Source organism: Oncorhynchus nerka, linkage group LG7 (genome assembly GCF_034236695.1).
Source record: "Oncorhynchus nerka isolate Pitt River linkage group LG7, Oner_Uvic_2.0, whole genome shotgun sequence".
NCBI lineage: Eukaryota > Metazoa > Chordata > Actinopteri > Salmoniformes > Salmonidae > Oncorhynchus > Oncorhynchus nerka.
The window spans coordinates 20,489,503-20,516,040 of record NC_088402.1 but is presented as its reverse complement, the minus strand read 5'-3'; the positions used below and the strand labels follow the sequence as shown (position 1 = coordinate 20,516,040).

General features: G+C 42.8%; 2 protein-coding genes across 6 annotated transcripts in view; one reads left to right on the top strand and one right to left on the bottom strand.

Moving 5' to 3' along the window:
- The window catches only part of LOC115131315 (epsilon-sarcoglycan-like), a 30,390-nt gene extending 15,483 nt beyond the window's left edge, over positions 1–14,907 (bottom strand). Inside the window, exons 1-3 of one of the 3 annotated variants that reach the window (XM_029662925.2) lie at positions 14,736–14,907; positions 3,958–4,080; positions 3,537–3,694 (exon numbers count right to left, since the gene is read on the bottom strand). In XM_029662925.2, the coding sequence (XP_029518785.2) occupies positions 3,537–3,694; positions 3,958–4,080; positions 14,736–14,772 (318 nt within the window). In that variant the 5' untranslated portion in view covers positions 14,773–14,907. The remainder of the gene's footprint in view (positions 1–3,536; positions 3,695–3,957; positions 4,081–14,735) is intronic. The other 2 variants (XM_065020307.1, XM_029662926.2) reach the window with 2 other exon arrangements.
- The window catches only part of LOC115131313 (protein phosphatase 1, regulatory subunit 9A), a 118,249-nt gene continuing 104,565 nt past the window's right edge, over positions 12,855–26,538 (top strand). For 2 of the 3 annotated variants that reach the window (XM_065020306.1, XM_029662920.2), the window contains exons 1-2: positions 17,766–17,950; positions 19,853–21,414. In XM_065020306.1, coding sequence (XP_064876378.1) covers positions 20,002–21,414 — 1,413 coding nt within the window. In that variant the 5' untranslated portion in view covers positions 17,766–17,950; positions 19,853–20,001. Of the gene's footprint in view, positions 13,191–17,765; positions 17,951–19,852; positions 21,415–26,538 lie in introns of those variants that run through there. The other variant, XM_065020305.1, reaches the window with a different exon arrangement.

Below are 26,538 nucleotides of genomic sequence, written 5' to 3'. Positions count from 1 at the left end.
TAATAGTGAAGACATCAAAACTATGAAATAACACATATAGAATCATGTAGTAACCAAAAAGTTTTAAACAAATCTAAATAAACTGAAACTTTTCAGGACCCTGTCTTTCAAAGATAATTTGTAAAAATCCAAATTACTTCACCTATCTTCATTGTAAAGGGTTTAAACACTGTTTCCCATGCTTGTTCCCATACTTGTTCAATGAACCATAAACAATTAATGAACATGCACCTGTGGTCGTTAAGACACTAACAGCTTACAGACAGATGGCAGGCAATTAAGGGCACAGTTATGAAGACGTAGGACACTAAAGAGGCATTTCTACTGACTCTGAAAAACACCAAAAGAAAGATGCCCAGGGTCCCTGCTCATCTGTGTGAAGGTACCTTAGGCATGCTGTAAGGAGGCATGAGGACTGCAGATGTGGCCAGGGCAATAAATTGCAATGTCCGTACTGTGAGATGCCTAAGACAGCGCTACAGGGAGACAGGACGGACAGCTGATCGTTCTCGCAGTGGCAGACCACGTGTAACAACACCTGCACAGGATCGGTACATCTGAACATCACACCTGCGGGACAGGTACAGGATGGCGGCAACAACAACTGCCCGAGTTACACCAGGAACGCACAATCCCTCCATCAGTGCTCAGACTGTCCGTAATAGGCTGAGAGAGGCTGGACTGTGAGGGCTTGTAAGCCTGTTGTAAGGCAGGTCCTCACCAGAAATCACCGGCAACAACGTCGCCTATGGGCACAAACCCACTGTCACTGGACCAGACACAGGACTGGCAAAAAGTGCTCTTCACTGGCGAGTCGCGGTTTTGTCTCACCAGGGGTGATGGTCGGATTCGCGTTTATCGTCAAAGGAATGAGCGTTACAGCGAGGCCTGTACTCTGGAGCGGGATCAATTTGGAGGTGAAGGGTCCGTCATGGTCTGGGGTGGTATCTCACAGCATCATTCGACTGAGCTTGTTGACATTGCAGGCAATCTTAACGCTGTGCGTTACAGGAAAGACATCCTCCTCCCTCATGTGGTACCCTTCCTGCAGGCTCATCCTGACATGACCCTCCAACATGACAATGCCACCAGCCATACTGCTCGCTCTGTGCATGACTTCCTACAAGATAGGAATGTCAGTGTTCTGCCATGGTCAACGAAGAGCCCGGATCTAAATCCAATTGAGCACATCAGGGGCCTGTTGGATCGGAGGGTGAGGGCTAGGGCCATTCCCCCCAGAAATGTCTGGGAATTTCCAGGTGCCTTGGTGGAAGAGTGGGATAACATCTCACAGCAATAACTGGCAAATCTGCTGCAGTCCAAGAGGCGGAGATGTACTGCAGTACTTAATGCAGCTGGTCGCCACACCAGATACTGACGGTTACTTTTGATTTTGAACCCCCCCTTTGTTCAAGGACACATTATTCAATTTCTGTTAGTCACATGTCTGTGGAACTTGTTCAGTTTATGTCTCAGTTGTTGAATCTTGTCATGTTCATACAAATATTGACACATTTTAAGTTTGCTGAAAATAAACACAGTTGACAGAGAGAGGACGTTTCTTTGTTTGCTAAGTTTATATTCTATATTTGATTCTCCAAAGTAGCCACCCTTTGCCTTGATGACAGCTTTGCGCACTCTTGGCATCATTACAACACTGTATATAGACATATTATTTGAAATGTCTTTATTCTTTTGGAATTTTTGACATTTTTGTAAGTGTAATGTTTACTGTACATTTTTTGTTGTTTATTTCACTTTTGTTTATTATCTATTTCACTCTCTTTGGCAATGTAAACATACAGTTGAAGTCGGAAGTTTACATACATCTTAGCCAAATACATTTAAACTCAGTTTTCACAATTCCTGACATTTAATCCTAGTAAAAATTCCCTGTATTAGGTCAGTTAGGACCACCACTTTATTTTAAGAATGTGAAATGTCAGAATAATAGTAGAGAGAATGATTTATATGAGCTTTTATTTATTTCATCAAATTCCCAGTGGGTCAGAAGTTTACATACACTCAATTAGTATTTGGTAGCAATGCCTTTAAAAGGTTTAACTTGGGTCAAACGTTTCGGGTAGCCTTCCACAAGCTTCCACAATAAGTTGGGTGAATTTTGGCCCATTCCTGACAGAGCTGGTGTAATTGAGTCAGGTTTGTAGGCCTCCTTGCTCGCACACGCTTTTTCAGGTCTGCCCAAAAATGTTCGATAGAATTGAGGTCAGGGCTTTGTGATGGCCACTTCAATACATTGACTTTGTTGTCCTTAAGCCATTTTGCCACAACTTTGGAAGTATGCTTGGGGTCATTGTCCATTTGGAAGACCCATTTGTGACCAAGCTTTAACTTCCCGACTGATGTCTTGAGATGTTGCTTCAATATATCCTTATCATTTTCCTTCTTTATGATGCCATCTATTTTGTGAAGTGCACCAGTCCCTCTTGCATCAAAGCACCCCCACAACATGATGCTGCCACCCCCATGCTTCACGGTTGGGATGGTGTTCTTTAGTTTGCAAGCCTCCCCCTTTTCCCTCCAAACATAACGATGGTCATTATGGCAAAACATTTCTATTTTTGTTTCCTCAGACCAGAGGACATTTCTCCAAAAAGTACAATCTTCGTCCCCATGTGCAGTTGCAAACCGTAGTCTGGCTTTTTTATGGCGGTTTTGGAGCAGTGGCTTCTTCCAAGTTATTTATTTGTTTTACTGTGGTGATAGATACTTTTGTACCTGTTGCATCCAGCATCTTCACAAGGTCCTTTGCTGTTGTTCTGGGATTGATTTGCACTTTTCACACCAAAGTACTTTCATCTCTAGGAGACAGAGCACGTCTCCTTCCTGAGTGGTATGACGGCTGCGTGGTCCCATGGTGTATTGTTTGTACAGATGAAGGCATTTGGAAATTTCTCCCACATCACGCCTTGACCTTAGAAAGCCTGTTGATTTCTCTATTTGGTTAGGTCTGGGTGTGATTTGGGTGGGCATTCTAGTTTTCTATTTCTTTGTTGGCCGGGTAGGGTTCCCAATCAGAGGCAGCTGTCTATCGTTGTCTCTGATTGGGAATCATATTTAGGTAGCCTGTTTTCCACCCTAGTTTGTGGGATTTTGTCTTTGTATAGTTGCTGGTTAGCACTACAGAGCTTTAAAGTCGTTTATATTTTGTTTTTTTTGGGTGTTAATTTAATGAAGTACGATGAACACTTTCCACGCTGCGCTTTGGTCTCACTCATTCAACGACGGACGTAACAATTATAAGTGAAATAATCTGTAAACAGTTGTTGGAAAAACTGATTGTGTCATCCACAAAGTAGATGTCCTAACTGACTTGCCAAAACTATAGTTTGTTAACAAGAAATTTGTGGAGTGGTTTTAAAAAACAAGTTTTAATGACTTCCACCTAAGTCTATGTAAACTTCCGACTTCAACTGTATGTTTCCCATTACAGCCCCTTCAATTGAATTGGAATTGAGAGAGAGCTCTGCAGACAATATACTCCAGCTGCATTAGCAGTAAATGGAGCCACACACCTCTATGATGGTGGCCTTGCCCACGTGTTCGGCAGTGGGGGATCCGTAGAGCACCCCATCACTGTGGGAGGTTCTCTGGATGTAACGCAGCCAGCCTGGCCGGTCTGGGTAGCCCATCAGGTTGGTGTTGAAGGTGATGGGGTCGTTGCTGGAATCCCCTGTATGGACAGACGTTGGTACATGTACAATAAACGCACCCAGCCTAGTAGTTAGTCAACTAGACCCTGATAGTGTGAGATGTAAATGCTACTCTGACACTGACATTTATGCATATACTGTATTGTAGCTTAGCTAAATATATGTTATTACCGAATAGATGAGTATTTATTATTAGTATTAATAATAAATAGGTACTAGTAGTAATAGTAAAATGAGTCATCTGGTTATTATTGAATTGAGTGATCCAATGAGGAACACAGACCAGGTTTGGGATAGGGGGGAAACTCTCCTTTGAAGTGCTCTCTCTCCAGGACGTGGACAAACAGCACACCTGCAGACGGGTAGACGTTCCGGTCGGCGTGCAACGTCGACAGGATGGTGACCACTGTAGCACAGAGAGAGAGGACACCGAGGTAATTAGCTGGGGGTCCTGTGTGTGGGGGAGGCAATGCGTGTGTGTCTTCATCATTACAGCCCCTACCAACGGCATTCAGGAGGGAGAAAATGTCCCTTTCCAAGGTGAAAATCTCCATCATGTGTACATTGTTCAAGTTCTTTGTTTCTGGCCATATTGAGCCTGTAATCGAACCCACAAATGCTGATGCTCCAGATACTCAACTAGTCTAAAGAAGGTCAGTTTTATTGGTTCTTTAATCATAACAACAGTTTTCAGCTGTGCTAACATAATTGCAAAAGGGTTGTCTCATGATCAATTAGCCTTTTAAAATGATTAACTTGGATTAGCTAACACAACGTGTCATTGGAACACAGGAGTGATGGTTGCTGATAATGGGCCTCTGTACGCCTATGTAGATATGCCATTAAAAATCAGCCATTTCCCTCTACAATAGTAATTTACAACATTAACAATGTATACACTATATTTCTGATCAATTTGATGTTATTTTAATGGACAAAAAAAGTTTTCTTTCAAAAACAAGGAAATGTCTAAGTGACCCCAAACCTTTGAACGGTAGTGTATGAGCTTAGTTCAACTGTCATACGCCATCAGAACCCACATTTTTGTCAACAATGTACATGATTAAAAGTATAATCTTAATGTAATGGATGGTCAGTCCTTTCATCCATACCTCTGTCTATTCATTTATGTTTCACCAGCCCCATTCCTCAGCCTTTTTGTTGTTTCAACCCGATTCCCACTTTAATTGATCTAGAAATCTATTTGGAGGCTGCTGGCTAAATTGGGAGAGCTGGTACATACGTTTTGTTTCCTTGCCAAACAAGGCCAGTAGTATATAGCCAGAGAAGTTTAAGCTATTCAGTCTGGTCTTTGATATAGGCCGAGCCTAGTGGTGATGAGTGCAGGAACAGTCAGCCAGGCACCCAGGCTACAGTTGACTTGTCAGTAGTTATTAAAGGCCTATGATATCAGGAACCAGAGAGTCAGAGGGCCAGAGCAGTGAATGGTTGTCAACGGCAGTAGGGAGCTGCAGTACTGGTACTCAGTCAGCCTCTTAAAGATACAGTCTGGGATTCCAACAACCAAACAGTCGCCCCGCCCTGCCTCTTATTTTGGTAAACAGCTGTCGGATGGGGGTTCTGAAAGGGTAAGACAGTTTTGCTCAGCTCATTTATAAGTTAATGAATAATGAATGGCTATATATAATGTTTTTTTTTTTTTTAAATGATCCCAATCCCAGACTGTTCTGGAACCTAGCGTACCTTCTTCTCTGTCTCATACTCCCTGACTCCATTATACCACAACCTACTGTTTAGACCCTCTCCACTTAGAACACAAACACACATATTCTTTATTCAGGAAGTGTTGCAGAGGCAAATGGAAGCTCTTAAGATGGTTTATGCAAGATAGAGCTAGAGGTGTTGTGTGCCATTACTCTCTTTATCCCCCTCCTCTCTCCTCCCCCTCTTCTTCTCTGGTTTGACAGTGTTTCTCTTTCTCTACCTCTTCTACCTCCCCCTCCTGTTCTCTGGTTTGACAGTGTTTCTCTTTCTCTACCTCTTCTACCTCCCCCTCCTCCCCCTCTTCTTCTCTGGTTTGACAGTGTTTCTCTTTCTCTACCTCTTCTACCTCTCCCTCCTCCCCCTCTTCTTCTCTGGTTTGACAGAGCGTTTCTCTTTCTCTCTTTTTCCCCTCCCTCCTCCAGTGGAGCTATGTCTTTTATCACTATGGGAAAGGGAGTGCGCTGGGAAGGGAGGGAGGGGGTAGAACTGCAGTACAGTGTGTGTGTGTGTGTGCATGTGTGTGCGTGTGTGTGTCAAAGAGAGAGACAGCTCCACTGTTCATGACTGCAGACAAATAACTTAAATTCCATTATCAGGAAATGAAGCCCGGAAGAGATTAACATATACTACATGACCAAAGGTATGTGGACACCTGCTTGTCAAACATCTCATTCCAAAATCATTAATATGGATTTGGTCCCTCACTTTGCTGCTATAACAGCCTTCACTCTTCTGAAGGCTTTCCACTAGATGTTGGAACATTGCTGCGGGGACTTGCTTACATTCAGCCACAAGAGCGTTAGTGAGGTCGGGCGCTGATGTTGGGCGATTAGACCTGGCTCGCAGTCAACGTTCCAATTCAATTCAAATCAAATCAAATTTTATTTGTCACATACACATGGTTAGCTGATGTTAATGCGAGTGCAGCGAAATGCTTGTGCTTCTAGTTCTGACAATGCAGTAATAAACCAAAGAGTAATCTAACCTAACAATTCCACAATAACTACCTTATACACACAAGTGTAAAGGGATGAAGAATATGTACATAAAAATATATGAATGAGTGATGGTACAGAACAGCATAGGCAAGATGCAGTAGATGGTATAGAGTACAGTATATACATACGAGATGAGTAATGTAGGGTATGTAAACATTACATTAAGTGACATTGTTTAAAGTGGCTAGTGATACATTTTTCCATACATTTTTCCATTATTAAAGTGGCTGGAGTTGAGTCAGTATGTTGGCAGCAGCCACTCAATCTTAGTGGTGGCTGTTTAACAGTCTGATGGCCTTGAGATAGAAGCTGTTTTTCAGTCTCTCGGTCCCTGCTTTGATGCACCTGTACTGACCTCGCCTTCTGGATGATAGCGGGGTGTACAGGCAGTGGCTCAGGTGGTTGTTGTCCTTGATGATCTTTATGGCCTTCCTGTGACATCGGGTGGTGTAGGTGTCCTGGAGGGCAGGTAGTTTGCCCCCGGTGATGCGTTGTGCAGACCTCACTACCCTCTGGAGAGCCTTGAGGTTGTGGGCGGAACAGTTGCCATACCAGGCGGTGATACAGCCCGACAGGATGCTCTTGATTGTGCATCTGTAAAAGTTTGTGAGTGCTATTGGTGACAAGCCGAATTTCTTCAGCCTCCTGAGGTTGCTTTGCCATGGAAACCCATTTCATGACACTCCTAACGAACAGTTATAGTGCTGACGTTGCTTTCAGAGGCAGTTTGGAACTTGGTAGAGAGTGTTGCAACCGAGGACAGATGATTTTTACGCGCTTCAGCACTTGCTTGACGGTCCAATTCTGTGAGCTTGTGTGGCCTACAACTTTGTGGCTGAGCCGTTGTTGCTCCTAGACGTTTCCACTTCACAATAACAGCACTTATAGTTGCCCGGGGAAGCTCTAGCAGGTAAGAAATTTGACGAACTGACTTGTTGGAAAGGTGGAATCCTATGATGGTGCCATGTTGAAAGTCACCGAGCTCTTCAGTGCAGGCCATTCTGCTGCCAATGTTTGTCTATGGAGATTGCATGGCTGTGTGCTCAATTTTATATACTGTACCTGTCAGCAACGGGTATGGCTGAAATAGCCTAATCCACTAATTTGTAGGGGTGTCCACATTAGAGGTCGACCGATTATGATTTTTCAACGGCGATACCGATACCGATTATTGGAGGACCAAAAAAAGCAAAAGAAGCCGTTTTTTTTAATGTATTTGTAATACTGACAATTACAGCAATACTGAATGAACACTTATTTTAACTTAATATAGTACATTAATACAAATCAATTTAACCTCAAATAAATAATTAAACTTGTTCAATTTGGTTTAAATAATGCAAAAACAAAGTGTTGGAGAAGAAAGTAAAAGTGCAATGTGCCATGTAAAAAGCTAACGTTTCAGTTCCTTGCTCAGAACATGAGAACATATGAAAGTTGGTGATTCCTTTTAACATGAGACTTCAATATTCCAAGGTAAGAGGTTTTAGGTTATAGTTAATATAGTATTTATAGGACTATTTCTCTCTATACCATTTGTATTTCATATACCTTTGACTATTGGATGTTCTTATAGGCACTTTAGTATTGCCAGTGTAACAGTATAGCTTCTGTCCCTCTCCTCCCCCCTACCTGGGCTTGAACCAGGAACACATCGACAACAACCACCCTTGAAGCAGTGTTACCCATGCAGAGCAAGGGGAACAACCACTCCAAGTCTCAGAGCGAGTGACGTTTGAAACGCTATTAGCGCGCACCCCGCTAATTAGCTAGCCATTTCACATCGGTTACACCAGCCTAATCTTGGGAGTTTATATACTTGAAGTCATAAACAGCGCAATGCTTGAAGCACAGCGAAGAGCTGCTGGCAAAACGCACGAAAGTGCTGTTTGAATGAATGCTTACGAGCCTGCTGCTGCCTTATATCGCTCAGTCAGACTGCTCTATCAAATATCAAATTATAGACTTAATTAGAACATAATAACACACAGAAATACAAGCCTTTAGTCATTAATATGGTTGAATCCAGAAACTATCATTTCGAAAACAAAACGGTTATTATTTCAGTGAAATACGGAACCGTTCGGTATTTCATCTAACGGGTGGCATCCCTAAATCTAAATATTCCTGTTACATTGTACAACCTTCAATGTTATGTCATAATTACGTAAAATTCTGGAAAATTAGTTCGCAATGAGCCAGGCGGCCCAAACTGTTGCATATACCCTGACTCTGCGTGCAATGAACGCAAGAGAAGTGACACAATTTCACCTGGTTAATATTGCCTGCTAACCTGGATTTATTTTAGCGAAATATGCAGGTTTAAAAATATATACTTCTGGGTATTGATTATAAGAAAGGCATTGGTGTTTATGGTTAGGTAAAGTCGTGCAACGATTGTGCTTTTTTCGCAAATTAGCTTTTGTTAAATCATCCCCCTGCGTTGCATCGATTATATGCAACGCAGGACACGCTAGATAACTACACATGGTTGATGATATTACTAGGTTAATTAACTAGTGATTATGATTGATTGATTGATTTTTTATAAAATAAGTTTAATGCTAGCTAGCAACTTACCTTGGCTTCTACTGCATTTGTGTAACAGGCAGGCTCCTCGTGGAGTGCAATGAGAGGCAGGTGGTTAGAGAGTTGGACTAGTTAACCGTAAGGTTGCAAGAATCCTGGAGCTGACAAGGTAAAAATCTGTCGTTCTGCCCCTGAACAAGGCAGTTAAACCACCATTCCTAGGCCGTCATTGAAAATAAGAATGTGTTCTTAACTGACTTGCCTAGTTAAATAAAGGTGTAAAAAATAAAAAAATAAAAAATGGTTTAAAAAAAATCAGTGTCCAAAAATACTGATTTCCGATTGTTATGAAAACTTGAAATCGGCCCTAATTAATCGGCCATTCCGATTAATCGGTCGGCCTCTAGTCCACATACTTATGTAAATTTAGTGTAGGTCCCTACTCCCTACTGGAAAACATGTTACCATCATCATCTTCCTTCTTCATCATCGTTATGACATACTGGGAGATTTGGGCCGCTTTCCCGGACACAGATTAGGCCTAGTCCTAATTGGACTAAAAATCACTTTCAATGGAGAATGAACATACTTTCTAGTCCAGTACTAGACTTAATCTGAGTCTGGGAAACTGGAGAAAAATAAACACAAGAGTCCACATAAAGGGTTAAACCACTCTGGGACAGAAGAGATTACAGACAGCACAGTCAGATTACGCTAGCCTACGTCCTATCCAGTACACAGAGTTGTCTGAAGCCCATTCAAAATCAGACTGTGAACAAATGTCTCAATGGACTTTGACTACTTTAACCAAACAGATCTAGGATCCCCATCTGAATCAAAACACTAAACATTAAAGTGTCCCAGATATCCTTTGTCCCCGGGGACCTGGTCACAGAAAAAGGCGGTCAATGATCTAAGCGGTTGTATAGATGTGAAATAATCACACGCTTGGGATCAGTGGACTGTGACGAAGACATAGAAATAGAACCAGCCCAGCAACCGCTAACCTGCCCGGCAACCACTACTGCACATTGAGCTATGATCTAGGCTACTCCTGTAGTTGGCTGAATGTTCCAATACACCAGTACACCATAAAACTAATGTTGCATCCCAAATGGCACCATATTCCTTACATAGTGCGCTGTCCCTATGGGCCCTGGTCAACAGTAGTTCATTATATAGGGTATAGGGTGACATTTTGGGAAGCAGCCCAGGTCTGTCAGTGACCCTCTCTTAAATCACACTTAAGTATATTATCCTATTAGGCGTCACAATACAAACCCCATGGTGGTCACAGCCGCAGCCAAGGTCAAGCATCGACCCATCCTTTCAGAGATGGTTGATGCGGTTTAATTAACACACATTGCCCACAGACGTGTCAGCCCATAGAATGAGACTTACTAGAATGGAAATCCCCATTCAAGTCAACATTCCAAATTCAATTTCTATGTGTCAGCCCAGATGGCCTTTCCCAGGTTGCCGTCAGTTTGTTTCTTAGAGGCTCCAAGAGGGCTGCATCCTAACTTGCACCCTATTCCCTACATAATGCAATACACTCGTAGAAAAAAAGGTGGTATCTAGAACCTAAAAGGGTTCTTAGCTGTCCCCATAGAAGAACCATTTTGGTTCCATGTAGACCTGGAACCCAAAAGGATTCTACTTTGGGAACAGCCAAAGAACCATTTTGGAACCCTTTTTTCTGAGAGAATACTTTTGACCAGAGCCACATGTGCCCTGGTAAAATGTAGTGCAGTAGCCTATACTGGTAATAGGGTGGCATTTGAAACGCATTTGAGAGACTCCAGCCAAAGAAAGCAGATATAATTTGCTAATTTAATGACAGGCCGTGCTAATAGCATCAGATCTGCTTACACCTGCATCTGTGGGCACAGCAAGGCCTTCTGGAGATGATGAACCAACAGCCTACTCTAATACATCACCCATTAATGGTTAATGCTAAACTCCCTAACCACGAGATAATCCCGCGGGAGCCATCACACGCACACAGATACAGTGCCTTGCGAAAGTATTCGGCCCCATTGAACTTTGCGATCTTTTGCCACATTTCAGGCTTCAAACATAAAGATATAAAACTGTATTTTTTTGTGAAGAATCAACAACAAGTGGGACACAATCATGAAGTGGAAAGACATTTATTGGATATTTCAAACTTTTTTAACAAATCAAAAACGGAAAAATTGGGCGTGCAAAATTATTCAGCCCCCTTAAGTTAATACTTTGTAGCGCCACCTTTTGCTGCGATTACAGCTGTAAGTCACTTGGGGTATGTCTCTATCAGTTTTGCACATCGAGAGACTGAAATTTTTTCCCATTCCTCCTTGCAAAACAGCTTGAGCTCAGTGAGGTTGGATGGAGAGCATTTGTGAATAGCAGTTTTCAGTTCTTTCCACAGATTCTCGATTGGATTCAGGTCTGGACTTTGACTTGGCCATTCTAACACCTGGATATGTTTATTTTTGAACCATTCCATTGTAGATTTTGCTTTATGTTTTGGATCATTGTCTTGTTGGAAGACAAATCTTCGTCCCAGTCTCAGGTCTTTTGCAGACTCCATCAGGTTTTCTTCCAGAATGGTCCTGTATTTGGCTCCATCCATCTTCCCATCAATTTTAACCATCTTCCCTGTCCCTGCTGAAGAAAAGCAGGCCCAAACCATGATGCTGCCACCACCATGTTTGACAGTGGGGATGGTGTGTTCAGGGTGATGAGCTGTGTTGCTTTTACGCCAAACATAACGTTTTGCATTGTTGCCAAAAAGTTCAATTTTGGTTTCATCTGACCAGAGCACCTTCTTCCACATGTTTGGTGTGTCTCCCAGGTGGCTTGTGGCAAACTTTAAACGACACTTTTTATGGATATCTTTAAGAAATGGCTTTCTTCTTGCCACTCTTCCATAAATGCCAGATTTGTGCAATATACGACTGATTGTTGTCCTATGGACAGAGTGTCCCACCTCAGCTGTAGATCTCTGCAGTTCATCCAAAGTGATCATGGGCCTCTTGGCTGCATCTCTGATCAGTCTTCTCCTTGTATGAGCTGAAAGTTTAGAGGGACGGCCAGGTCTTGGTAGATTTGCAGTGGTCTGATACTCCTTCCATTTCAATATTATCGCTTGCACAGTGCTCCTTGGGATGTTTAAAGCTTGGGAAATATTTTTGTATCCAAATCCGGCTTTAAACTTCTTCACAACAGTATCTCGGACCTGCCTGGTGTGTTCCTTGTTCTTCATGATGCTCTCTGCGCTTTTAACGGACCTCTGAGACTATCACAGTGCAGGTGCATTTATACGGAGACTTGATTACACACAGGTGGATTGTATTTATCATCATTAGCCATTTAGGTCAACATTGGATCATTCAGAGATCCTCACTGAACTTCTGGAGAGAGTTTGCTGTACTGAAAGTAAAGGGGCTGAATAATTTTGCACGCCCAATTTTTCAGTTTTTGATTTGTTAAAAAAGTTTGAAATATCCAATAAATGTCGTTCCACTTCATGATTGTGTCCCACTTGTTGTTGATTCTTCACAAAAAAATACAGTTTTATATCTTTATGTTTGAAGCCTGAAATGTGGCAAAAGGTCGCAAAGTTCAAGGGGGCCGAATACTTTCGCAAGGCACTGTACAAACATACTAACACACACACACACACACTCACATGCATATAGGCTAGTGTACACACACACAAAACACACACACACCTTGCCATGTTCCCTTGCTGCAGATCACTAACAGAATGGATAACCCTTCTTTTATGCATTTATGGACCAACCCGACCTTGGGCACACAGCAGCCTCAGCCAAAAATAGTCTTTATTAATGTCATTGGCCACACATAGAAAAAAGAGCTTGTCTCCTGAAAGGCTGGCTAGGCAGCAAGGGGATGTCCTCTGTCCTGTTATTCTTTCCAATCAGCAGTGTAAGGTGGAGGAAGGTGGATCAGTCTGTAATTTCCGGTCAGGGGGAATGCATGTGCATTTAGTTCTCATTAAAACTACACAGACTTATGGGAGCACTATTAGATTTGATCTAGCCTTTGGTCTCTCTCTCTAGACTGGAGTGATCCTACATGGAAGTGAAACTGTGCTCTGTGCCTGCCTATATAGGCAGTGATCCTACCTGGAAGTGAAACTGTGCTCTGTGTCTGCCTCTATAGGCCGTGGTCGCTAGCAGGGGAGGACCACAGCAAACTCAGACGTCCCTACTGTACCTAACCTGAACTTGGAGCACAACCATTCTGGACTAAGGTAACAATGAGCATATTTTTTCGTTCCAGGGAATGGAGTCTTTTGGAGAAGTTAAGAAAGAAAAAGTAGGCTGTTGTCTGGGATTTTCAAAATGTTATTATTTTCTTGGTCTCTCGATAGGCGGGCTCTATAGGTTGACAATATCGTTGCATTAAAAAATCAGTGAGCATTAACATTTTAACTATCAACTGAAAGTCTCTTAACAATACAAAGGTTATAGTAGTTAGGTAACCAAGCAAAGGCTAATTTACAGTAAACTCGACTTTACAGTAAACTTGAATTTACAGCCTCTCTAAATAATACAGTTATGGCTAGTCAGGATTAGACTGTGACTCAAGAAATCGAAAACAACCGAAGAGAACAGATTACAAACAAAGCATAAGAGGTTACACCACAGTCTGTTACATTCAAGACAAATGTGTCCATTAATGGGGAACTATTTGAGCATATCTTCATGTTATGATGAGCGGCTGGGCTCAGTGGGGAGTCACAAGATATGCACCACTGCACATGCCCACTCACCGTCTTGAGGGCAGTTCTCTGCTTCAAACCCAGATTATCCTGTAGTTGGCTATTTCTTCCAATCACATCATAATAATGTGTGACACGAGAGACAAGCACAATGAAAACTTAATAGGCCAACAAACACAAACAAAAGTAATATTTTAAACCTTTTCTCAAACTGATTAGAATATGTTTGCAAAACAGTTACTATTCACATTAAATTAAATATTATAATTTGAATTCAAACACTGAATGCCTCCCTCTAATGTCTAGCACATCTAGCTAGATACGATGCACAATTCATCAATTCCCAACGTTGCAGCTGTGATGAAATAATATTCACGTGGTGAGGAAAGATGTTTTCACACGTGATTACTATAGTATTCAATGTGGCTTTTGTAGCCTAGGCTACATATAGCAGACTAAACTCCCCTCCTGGCTACATGTCATGCAAAAATATGAGAAATGCATATGAGAAATATATGAGAAATGCATATGAGAAATATATGAGAAATGCATATGAGAAATATATGAGAAATGCAAGATGAAGAGTAACATCTTCTCATGAATTGCAGGACTGATGACATACTGTAGCATAGACGTACTAGGTGTAATAATATTGGTAGTTTATTATACATGTCTAACACCTGGGCTAAATAAGGTGATACGTTGTGTCAGTGAAACAGACTGTTGGAGGAACATGCTAACCAACAACACATCCTTGGAGGAATAGCAACATTGTTGCAAAATAACGTTAATGGTAAAATAGTTATATTGTAGCTACTAATAACTAACAATACCATATCCTAAATAGCTCGTTTGTTATCTAGATAAATACAAGTAGATTTAAACGACAAGGCACCTTTTTCCCTGAATAACTTGATAGGAAGCTAACGTTAGCTATTTGTTCCATGACAGTGTGAAGAAATGACCAGCCCACCAACCACATAGCTGTACCATGCTAGCTTGCTACTAGCTAACATTCATAACATGAAAAGGCGTGCATATGTCTCAATATTTCCATTTTAAATCTATACATACCCATATAAATCCATACAGGAACAACCGTTATGTCCATTTTTCATTGGAGTCGGGTGAATTTTACATGGAAAAATATGTTTTTCTCATCGCTAGTGGTTTGACAGCCATAACAAGCATCCCTGAAATTCCAGCCTCCGCCTCCTCCTTCCCGAGTGCTTTCATTGGTTGGAACATCTGGCGCAGAAACTGGAAAATAAAATGGGCAGTCAAACGATAATCTATAGCAAATTATGCAAATCAGTGGGGCAACTCCTATCATAAAAATGGGAATGATGCAATTTCATCTAAATTAAAAAGCATCACAATTTCAATTTACATAAACGTTCTGTCCGTCTGTGTTTCTGACTGTCTGTCTCTCTCTCTCTTTCTCTCACTCACTCTCACTCACTCACTCACTCACTCCCTCCCCCCTCTCTCTCCCTCTCTCAATTCAATTTCAATTTAAGGGGCATGGGAAACATATGTTATTGGCATGGGAAACATATGTTTACATTGTCAACCAAGTGAAATGGATAATAAACAAAAGTGAAATAAACAATCAAAAATAACATTAAACATTACACTCTCAAAAGTTCAAAAATAATAAAGATATTTCAAGTGTCATATTATGTCTATATACAAATAGTTAAAGTACAAAAAGGAAAATAAATAAACATATATTTCGGTTCTATTTATAATGGTTTTTGTTCTTCACTGGTGGCCCTTTTCTTGTGGCAACAGGTCACAAATCTTGCTGCTGTGATTTCACATTGTGGTTTTTCAGCCAATAGATATGGAAGTTTATCAAAATTTGATTTGTTTTCGAATTCTTTGTGGGTCTGTGTAATCTGAGGGAAATATGTGTCTCTAATAGGGTCACACATTTAGCAGGAGGTTAGGAAGTGTAGCTCAGTTTCCACCTAATTTTGTGTGCAGTGGACAAAAAAATAGGTGGAAACTGAGCTGCACTTCCTAACTGCCTCCCTCGCTCTGTGCCTTGCTTCTAAAATGATGTAGATGTGATATTGACCCTGCGTGACCAACACAACCCCTCCATCCCTACCACCCCTCCTTGCAATGTGTAAGTCCAGCTGTAAAGAGGGCAGTGAGATGTCTGAGAAGTCTATTAAAATCTGTTCTCCCCCTGTGGTGAACCAGAGCAGACAGATGGCCATGCTCAGCCCCTCAGCCCCCTTTCCTCTTTGGGCTATTCAGCTCAGACAAGGGTCCTGAAGAACGAAGAAAGGGTCAGTCACTCTTAAAGGCCCAGTACAGTTAAAATTAATGTTTTTCTGTGTTTTGGATCATATTGTGAAACAGCTGATGAAACTAATCAGTGTTAAGTCTGAAAATATTTGATCAGTGTTATTTACTGGTTGAAAATCCAATCTACACAGGACCGTCTAATTAGCAGGTTTGCATGGGCGGGGGTTTCGGCTATCCATGGTGACATCATCATGCAGTAAATGAGTTAATAGTCAAATAAAAAACGTAGTTCCAAACCTTTCTACCAATGACAGAACGTTTTCAGCCCCCCCCCCCCCCCCCCCCCACTCAGATCACTCTCAGACAGTCCAACAAAATTATTTTTTGCCCATTTTAATGGAAATCTATTACAGTAAGGTACTTAATTGTTACCCAGAAATTTGATATTGATATAAAAACAGCTGCGTTGGGCCTTTAAGTCTCCATCTTGCTCCCTTGGAGTTTATTATGCTGGGCACAGATACTGGTAATGCTTTTTCCACCACAAGTCTTTAGAAAGGTTCTGTTCCGGCATATATGATCAACGAGTGTGATCAACGATACGGTAGTATATTAAATGTGTAGAGATTTTTTATAATGATTTTGATTGGGTGCATTCAATGCACTGTGAAGAATAGTATAGCATCTCCTGTTCTCTGCAGTTCCCGGATGTTTTTCTTTCTCAATTTACAATAAAAAAAATTAGGTTGCTTAGCAACATGTAGAGATTTGAGGTGCTAGTAATTGTGGGTGGAGATGGTGAGTGTATTTCATAATATAGCCTATATACTGTAGTCTATATGGGGATTCCCATTCATTGGCCAGTTGAGGACTAAACACTGTAGTCAGTGGGGGAAACCATGTTGGTCAATACAAGCCTTCTAGAATTCTGCTGTATTAGCACATGCCTTTACTCTGCCCGGGATCTCATGTTCTAAACAGACAAGCCTTTGATCCAGGTGATCATCATGCCAATGTGAAATCTATTTATCTCATAATGAACTGCATTAAACCTGATCCTCTCCCCTTTCTTCATTGCATCCCCAATATGATCATGTCAAGTGAATAGTGTACTAAATACAAAATATGACTATAATAATACCACAGTGAGAACTTGTTGTGATAGTGAAGTGTCCATGATGTTGATGTTAGTAAAACGGCATCCCCACATTAAAAAAGGAATAATGAGCCCCTTTCAGATCCCAAAGATCCCTAGGTTCTTAATCACATGGCCCAGTCAGCTGCATATGCTATAAGCTGGCTCCTTTGACGCAATACTTTTATTCTAATATAATGTGTTCTTAGATTCATATGGTGTGTGGTGGTACATGTAACCCATTAGGTACTGTAAATGGTAGGATAAGTAAGTTTAACCTAACACTAACCCTAACCTTAACCACACTGCTAACCTTAAGCCTAACCCTAACCTTAAATGAAGACCAAAAAGCACACTTTTGTTTTCATAAATGTTTATGATCAAGTCCATTTAGACTTTGTGGCTGTGGTAACTAGTGACAACCATAGTAAAGCCAGTGAAGTTATTTGTGGTGGTATTTTTGCCAGACTGCACTTTACTGGACCGAACCATTACTGCGATAAGGTTAAACACCTGCCACATGTGTATGCCATTTGCAAAACATCATATTTCCTAAATCTAAAATGTGTTTTTGTTACTAGTTGATTAAGATATATAAGATGTTTTCACATCCAGTTGCGCACCCTTCATTGAGATGGAATATTTAATAGCGTCGGCTCCCACATTGTGCACACGGCAGCATCACCCATTGCCTGCAATGGCGTTGTTTAGCGGTGTGTAGACCACGGCTTGTGTGTCAAAGTGTCAATAGGGCGACATAATACTGGACTATCGACGGGCTTGAATGGAAATGTCGTATTGGAGGGGATTTATAACGATAGCAGAGTATTTCATGTGAATTTTTACTGGACTATTTTATGTCACGGTCATTCATCACATGAATCAATGAACGAACGTAAGTCACTCTTTTGTTTTGTGCTTTGTGATCATCGAGAGTAGCCTGGTGGAAACACTTAACTTCTGCTTTTTCTATACATGATAAACAACACTATGCAGTAGCCCTATCGTTTTCCTTTACACGGGCTACTGAAATTAAATAATGTATTATAATATATAGAGTTCAAGTGGAGCTGACAACCATGCCTGTGTGGGTGATGCGCGCCTATCTGTTCGACGTAGGATAAAGCTCGAGCGGGCGGAAACAATGTTACACGTTCGAGTTTTATCTTCTGCATCTAGAAGTTTACCATTTATGTCCGACGTTAATAAAATGGCTGGGCGGATAGGTTACTGCTTTCCGAAAAAGATTCTAGCACGTTTATCTTGTTTATCATAGCAGCAACGGGTGCATTTGCAGAACGTTGCAATTTAGCATTTTTGTTGACCAGCTGATGATGAAAACATTTTGTCAAATTTATCCGATATCTTTTCACTTTTAAAAATGTATCTTTGTTCTCGTGTATCCTAGTGTTTTCCACCTGATACCCTACGTAGCCCATGTGGGATTTTTTTTATTAGCAAATGTGAATTTCACAAACAGGGTGGTATGATGAAATTCCATTAATATAATAGTAATAACACATACAAACACATTTGAAATAAGGGCATTTTATATTGAAATGAAAATTGCGTTGTCCATACTAAATTATATAAACATTATGACAAATGGAATGCACAGTGTATTTGGATCGTTTTTATCAATTGATTATATCACAGTTATGTGTGTGGTGTGTAAACAACTCCCCCTTGCACCCTTTCCCAAAAACCGCCCGTCTAGCCTGCATTTTTCTGCCTGCCTGTCTTTATGAGCTGAACTGTCCTTCAGTCCTCGACTTAATCGAGATGATCATGCAGAATGCCTCGGGCCGGGGCGGTGGGGAGACAGTAAACTACATGGTCAGACCTCAGGTTTAGGATAGGCTTCTATCCTACACGGAAAATATTAACATTAGCTACATAATGGAGAGAAGGCATGTCTCTATCACACAAACATTGAATTTATGTTACAAGATGCTATAGTTCACATTTGTTCAAGATGTTTCATGTTTAGTTGAGTCTCTATCTTCAGATGGCCCACACATGATTTCAATCACCCATATTGATCAGTGCTTGTTTTAGCTTACACGTGAGGAAGTGAGTATTGATTAGATAAATGGGTCAACTCACTGCTTTCTAAACAGAGGCATCATTACCATCAGAATGTGTTTTAGTATTGATCGGGTATAAATCCATACAGTTGAATATCGGGATATTCTTTTTCACAATATTTCGTATTGTATCGTTTTGACAATATTGCAATATTTTTTGGGGCACTAGTAAAACTCCAGTACTTTTCCTTCATAGATTGTTCTCCATCTTCTTTTTAAATAGGGAGCCAATTTGTTTTCAGCACTTTTATTTCCATGACTGATCAAAAAGAGTTTTCTCATGGCTCTCTCTTGTTCCTCTGCAGCAGACATATGGTGAGCAATATGTTTGGACTACGGAATCGCAATAAAATCACAGTATTGAATCACAATACATATAGAATCGTGATAATCTCAATACTTATCGTATTGGCACCTAAGTATCACGATAATAACGTATTGTAAGGTCCCTGGCAATTCCCAGCCCTAGCTTTTAGAGGGCAAATATAATTTATATTCAGTGCATTTCTTGTGCTAAGAGCTTTTAACAGATAGAGCATTGTCTATGATTAAGTTGATTACGTTAATTCATGCTAGGAATTAATGGTGTTTATCAAATGTTCTAATGCTTGATTGCAATTTATCTTCACCTCATATTGTAGTGTAAAGCATAATTATGACAGTTTGGTTGGTATCTCTTTATCTAACAGGCATCGCCTTTTCTCTCCCAGGTGTCCATGGCCCCTAATGAAGTGTGAAATCAAATCACAGTGATAATCACACAGGCAGGAAACTCGCTGGATACTACAGTAGTATATGTGAGATGAAGGCCCAGCGATGCTGCTGAGATCCCCTCCGCCTCCTCATCTCTGACGCCATCATGCTGAAGACGGAGGCCTCAGGGGAGAGGAGCAATCTCCGGAGCGCCTCTCCCCACCGCAACGCCTACAGGACAGAGTTCCAGGCCCTAAAGAAGGCCTTCGACCAGCCAACCCGGCAGGACAGCAAGGAGCCCCAGCTCAAGGACACTGAGCGGGTCACCCAGCGCCGGGGACGACAGTATGGTGCCCACGTTAGCCGCATCAAGGACATGTTCATGCAGATGCAGGGCACAGAGAGCTCCAGTACTTCCACCAGGCGGGAAGACCCGTCGCCTCAGAAGATGACCAAGCCCACCAACTTCATCAACAAGGTTGATGGCTCAGTCATCAAGCTCACGCAGCACCCTATAGCGGACCGAACCAGCGCAGGGTCAAAGGTCGTAGAGGCCAGGAAGCTGTTTGAGCAGCAGTCACGTGATGCGTCCCAATCGCCTGTCTACTCCTATGGCCGGGAGAAGAGGGGTTCCCATGAGCACCTGGATGACTGGCGAGGGTCGCGCTCCAACAGGGGCAGCACAGACTCCCTGGACTCACAGTGTTCCAGGACGGAAGCCCAGTCGCCCACCGTGAGCCAGCTGAGCGCTGTGTTTGAGAACGTCGACCACCAGGGAGGGGGAGGAGGGGGCCCATTCCGGCGAGGACGGGCACTCTACTCCCCTGATAACTTCCACCGGCACGGCGACCTCAGCGAAGATGACTCGCGCCAATCCCCGGTGCGTGGTGGAGGGTACAGGAGCCGCGTGGGGGGCAAACTTCCCATGTCCTCATCCTCAGAAGACCTCCTCAGCCCTAGCCCGCTGTCGGAGACGGTGGAGCTAAAACCCTTCCTGCATGAGGAGGAGCCCCAGGAGAGAGAGGAGACAGCAGGGGAGTTAGGACAGAGGGACAGAGAGAGACATCCCGTAAGGGCCACCACCAACGGAGGGGAAGTGAACGGATCGTATGAGGAGAAGCAGGCGGAGGAAACCGACACCTCCAGAGAGACGTCGGGAGTCTGCACAGACTCAAGGCCCACAAATGATGCCACCGTCGGGGACAAGACTTCCGAGGACACCTATGATACCCCAGCTACCCCAGCCCAGGATGAAGCCCAGGATGAGGCAGAAGCCCGTGGGGAGGAGGTGGAGGTGGAGAATGCCTCCTCCAGGCCCAGGGTCTTTCCAGAGGACCAGGCAGAAGAGCCCAATGAGGAATACAGTGGGAACGAGAGGGTGATTTTTAACGCGGACGGAGACGCTTGCTACCAGGGATGGGGGGAGAGCTGTACTGACCCTGAGGATGACCTTTACGGTGATGATGACGTCATCTATGACCCTGGGAATGATCTTACTGAGATCCCTGGTCTACCAGAGGAAGAGAAGGAGGATATCCCTCCGAAGAGGAAACTACGATTCAGCACCAAACCCATGATGGTAAGTCTGTTTTTTCATGTTGTGGCCTTTGACCTCATCAGTGTTGGATAATATTTCTGGGTGTAAGTTGCTGGGTCAGTTTCATATTTCCCCCACTAATGCTTAAGGTTAGGATTGATGGAAGAAAATGTGACCCTAGATCTGTTAACATTTAATGTTTTTCGGGTCATATAATTATGATGAGATAATCTGAGTTTAGCCGACTCCCTTCATGTCCCAAAATACCATTTATAATACCATTAGTCAGGTGATACCATCAGTCAGGTGATACCATTTGTCAGGTAATACCATTAGTCAGGTGATACCATTAGTCAGGTGATACCATCAGTCAGGGGATACCATTAGTCAGGTGATACCATTAGTCAGGTGATACCATCAGTCAGGTGATACCATTAGTCAGGTGATACCATCAGTCAGGTGATACCATCAGTCAGGTGATACCATTAGTCAAGTGATACCATTAGTCAGGTGATACCATTAGTCAGGTGATACCATTAGTCAAGTGATACCATTAGTCAGGTGATACCATTAGTCAGGTGATACCATCAGTCAGGTGATACCATTAGTCAAGTGATACCATTTGTCAGGTGATACCATTAGTCAGGTGATACCATCAGTCAGGTGATACCATTAGTCAGGTGATACCATTAGTCAGGTGATACCATCAGTCAGGGGATACCATTAGTCAGGTGATACCATTAGTCAGGTGATACCATCAGTCAGGTGATACCATTTGTCAGGTGATACCATTAGTCAGGTGATACCATCAGTCAGGTGATACCATTAGTCAAGTGATACCATTAGTCAGGTGATACCATCAGTCAGGTGATACCATTTGTCAGGTGATACCATTAGTCAAGTGATACCATTAGTCAGGTGATACTATTAGTCAAGTGATACCATTAGTCAGGTGATACCATCAGTCAGGTGATACCATTTGTCAGGTGATACCATTTGTCAGGTGATACCATTAGTCAGGTGATACCATCAGTCAGGTGATAGCATTAGTCAAGTGATACCATTTGTCAGGTGATACCATTAGTCAGGTGATACCATCAGTCAGGTGATACCATTAGTCAGGTGATACCATTAGTCAGGTGATACCATCAGTCAGGGGATACCATTAGTCAGGTGATACCATTAGTCAGGTGATACCATCAGTCAGGTGATACCATTAGTCAGGTGATACCATTAGTCAGGTGATACTATTAGTCGTGATACCATCAGTCAGGTGATACCATTAGTCAGGTGATACCATCAGTCAGGTGATACCATTAGTCAGGTGATACCATCAGTCAGGTGATACCATCAGTCAGGTGATACCATTAGTCAAGTGATACCATCAGTCAGGTGATACCATTAGTCGGGTGATACCATTAGTCAGGTGATACTATTAGTCAAGTGATACCATCAGTCAGGTGATACCATTAGTCAGGTGATACTATTAGTCAAGTGATACCATCAGTCAGGTGATACCATTAGTCAGGTGATACCATTAGTCAAGTGATACCATTAGTCAGGTGATATCATTAGTCAGGTGATACCATCAGTCAGGTGATACCATTAGTTAGGTAATACCATTCGTCAGGTGATACCATTAGTCAGGTAACTTGTATTTGGAGATTTGAAAATAGAACACTCCTCAACCTACAGCACCAATGGTAGCTATGCCTCTCTGATGAAGAAGATGATGATGATGATGAGCAGTAGAGCGTAACAGCCATAAACTTATTTAACTATCTAGACAAAGCCTGGGGGTCTGGTAGCAATGTGGTATTCGGGGTCACACTGCTGCCTTCTGGGTAATGTGTGCATGAAAAGCTAACCGTATATTCGTCATCATTCTGGCTCAGCGGCCAGTCGGTCTTCACACCGGTAGAGACCTTGATGTGTTTTAACCTCCATTCCATGAGTCTGTCAGTCAGTTCATCAATGTTCTTGGTATTATTCACTAGCCACAAAACGGAAGCAAAGTGGCTGAAGTGGGCAGGGGCTACCTGAACTTGTTTTGGTTTAAGTTGTAAATGTTTTGCTACGGTGTGAACTAATGAATATGACCCAGGTCTCCAAGTGGGAAATGGTGTGGATTGATTGGGTAACATTGTGAGCTGTGCATTAGTTGTGTGTATCCTGAGTCATGTTAAGTACATTTCTCAGAATATGAAACAGGACAAGGAATTATGTTGATGTAGATTTTTAGAATATGTTTGCATCACATTTATCCATAGCAGGACAGATGAATTCAGCAAATGTATTCTGAATATATAAAACTCTTTATGTTATTACAGTTCTTTTTTCAAAGGATTACATCCAGTTTATAATGGGTGCGTCTCGATTCAAATTCCTCCAGTTGGTTTATTTCCTTGTTCTTGAAGATCTGTTAACTCTCTGGGAAACAATGACTTCTCTGTCTGTGTTATTGCTACTGATATGAACAATAACACTGATCAAGAACTGTGTGTGTGTGAGAGAAGGGAGTGTGTGTTGTGTGTTAGTGTGTGTGCGTGTGCGCGTGCTAGTGTGTGTGTGTGAAGGGAGTGTCTATCAAGATCAGAGGCTAGCTAAGACAAACATTCCACAGGTTTGGGATAGATCCTATTAACATGCTGTAACGGAGTAGAACAATTACCCCAGTTATATGTGATGTTGGACCGCTAATCTTCCTCACACACTTACACACACACACACACACACAGGAGCAGCCGGAACACACACTCATGGAGGCACATAAACGCACACACCAGCACACACACATATATACACACGTGTGTGCTGTGGCCTTTCCCTTACCGAAGAGGATAGGATCAGCGAGGTATACTTTTTCGTACAGTATGAAGTATATCATATTCTCTGAATACCATTATCAGATCACATCCCCACGCTACGCAAAAATGTTATTCTCAGATAAGCCAGCTGATTGTAAAAGTGATTCTGTATATAGGTCTGCCAGCCGTGCTGCCCAATGTATTATAATGATGCAAATAAACCATAACCAGCCATCACAATATGTAACAGTGACTGCTTTTAAAACATGAATATTGGGTTAAGAGTTCAACCATTTCATCCCACTGCTCCTATTAATATACAATATAAGAACTCAAAACATTTCCAAAGAGGTTATTGTTCCAAGACAGTCTGTGTTTGTGCATGTGTGTGATACGATAATAGAAAATACAAAAACTACACATTGTGGACCATTCAAATTGAGTTTTGAGACTCTAAAATCAATCATGGTCAAACGTGTGTGTGTGTGTGTGTGTGTGTGTGAGTTGAAATGTTAAGCAGCTCCAGACATCTGTTCTCCCAGAGAAGGTATTACCTCTTGCTCTTTAATCATATATAATATTAAACCGAGGCAGTGTTTCTTTCTCCCTCTCTCTCTCCCCTCCTTCTCTATCTCCCCTCTCCTCTCTCTCTCTCTCTCTCCCCTCTCCTCTCTCTCTCCCCTCTCCTCTCTCTCTCCCCTCTCCTTCTCTATCTCCCCTCTCCTCTCTCTCTCCCCCTCTCCTTCTCTATCTCCCCTCTCCTCTCTATCTCCCTCTCCTTCTCTATCTCTCTCCCTTCTCTATCTCCCTCTCTTCTCTCTCTCCCCTCTCCTTCTCTATCTCCCCTCTCCTTCTCTATCTCTCTCCCTTCTCTATCTCCCTCTCCTCTCTCTCTCCCCTCTCCTCTCTCTCTCCCCTCCTTCTCTATCTCCCCTCTCCTTCTCTATCTCTCTCCCTTCTCTATCTCCCCTCTCCTCTCTCTCTCCCCTCTCCTTCTCTATCTCCCCTCTCCTTCTCTATCTCTCTCCCTTCTCTCTCTTCCCTCTCCTCTCCTCTCTCTCTCCCCTCTCCTTCTCTATCTCCTCTCTCCTTCTCTATCTCTCTCCCTTCTCTCTCTTCCCTCTCCTCTCTCTCTCCCCTCTCCTTCTCTATCTCCCCTCTCCTTCTCTATCTCTCTCCCTTCTCTCTCTTCCCTCTCCTCTCCTCTCTCTCTCCCCTCTCCTTCTCTATCTCCTCTCTCCTTCTCTATCTCTCTCCCTTCTCTCTCTTCCCTCTCCTCTCTCTCTCCCCTCTCCTTCTCTATCTCCCCTCTCCTTCTCTATCTCTCTCCCTTCTCTCTCTTCCCTCCTCTCTCTCTCCCCTCTCATTCTCTATCTCCCCTCTCCTTCTCTCTCTCTCCCTTCTTTCTCTTCCCTCTCCTCTCTCTCTCCCCTCTCCTTCTCTATCTCCCCTCTCTTTCTCTATCTCTCTCCCTTCTCTATCTCCCCTCTCCTTCTCTATCTCTCTCCCTTCTCTCTCTTCCCTCTCCTCTCCTCTCTCTCTCCCCTCTCCTTCTCTATTTCCTCTCTCCTTCTCTATCTCTCTCCCTTCTCTCTCTTCCCTCTCCTCTCTCTCTCTCCCCTCTCCTTCTCTATCTCCCCTCTCCTTCTCTATCTCTCTCCCTTCTCTATCTCCCCTCTCCTCTCTCTCTCCCCTCTCCTCTCTCTCTCCCCTCTCCTTCTCTATCTCCCCTCTCCTTCTCTATCTCTCTCCCTTCTCTATCTCCCCTCTCCTCTCTCTCTCCCCTCTCCTTCTCTATCTCCCCTCTCTTCTCTCTCTCCCCTCTCCTTCTCTATCTCCCTCTCCTTCTCTATCTCTCTCCCTTCTCTCTCTTCCCTCTCCTCTCTCTCTCTCCCCTCTCCTTCTCTATCTCCCTCTCCTTCTCTATCTCTCTCCCTTCTCTATCTCCCCTCTCCTCTCTCTCTCCCCTCTCCTCTCTCTCTCCCCTCTCCTTCTCTATCTCCCCTCTCCTTCTCTATCTCTCTCCCTTCTCTATCTCCCCTCTCCTCTCTCTCTCCCCCTCTCCTTCTCTATCTCCCTCTCCTTCTCTATCTCTCTCCCTTCTCTCTCTTCCCTCTCCTCTCCTCTCTCTCTCCCCTCTCCTTCTCTATCTCCTCTCTCCTTCTCTATCTCTCTCCCTTCTCTCTCTTCCCTCTCCTCTCTCTCTCCCCTCTCCTTCTCTATCTCCCCTCTCCTTCTCTATCTCTCTCCCTTCTCTCTCTTCCCTCTCCTCTCCTCTCTCTCTCCCCTCTCCTTCTCTATTTCCTCTCTCCTTCTCTATCTCTCTCCCTTCTCTCTCTTCCCTCTCCTCTCTCTCTCC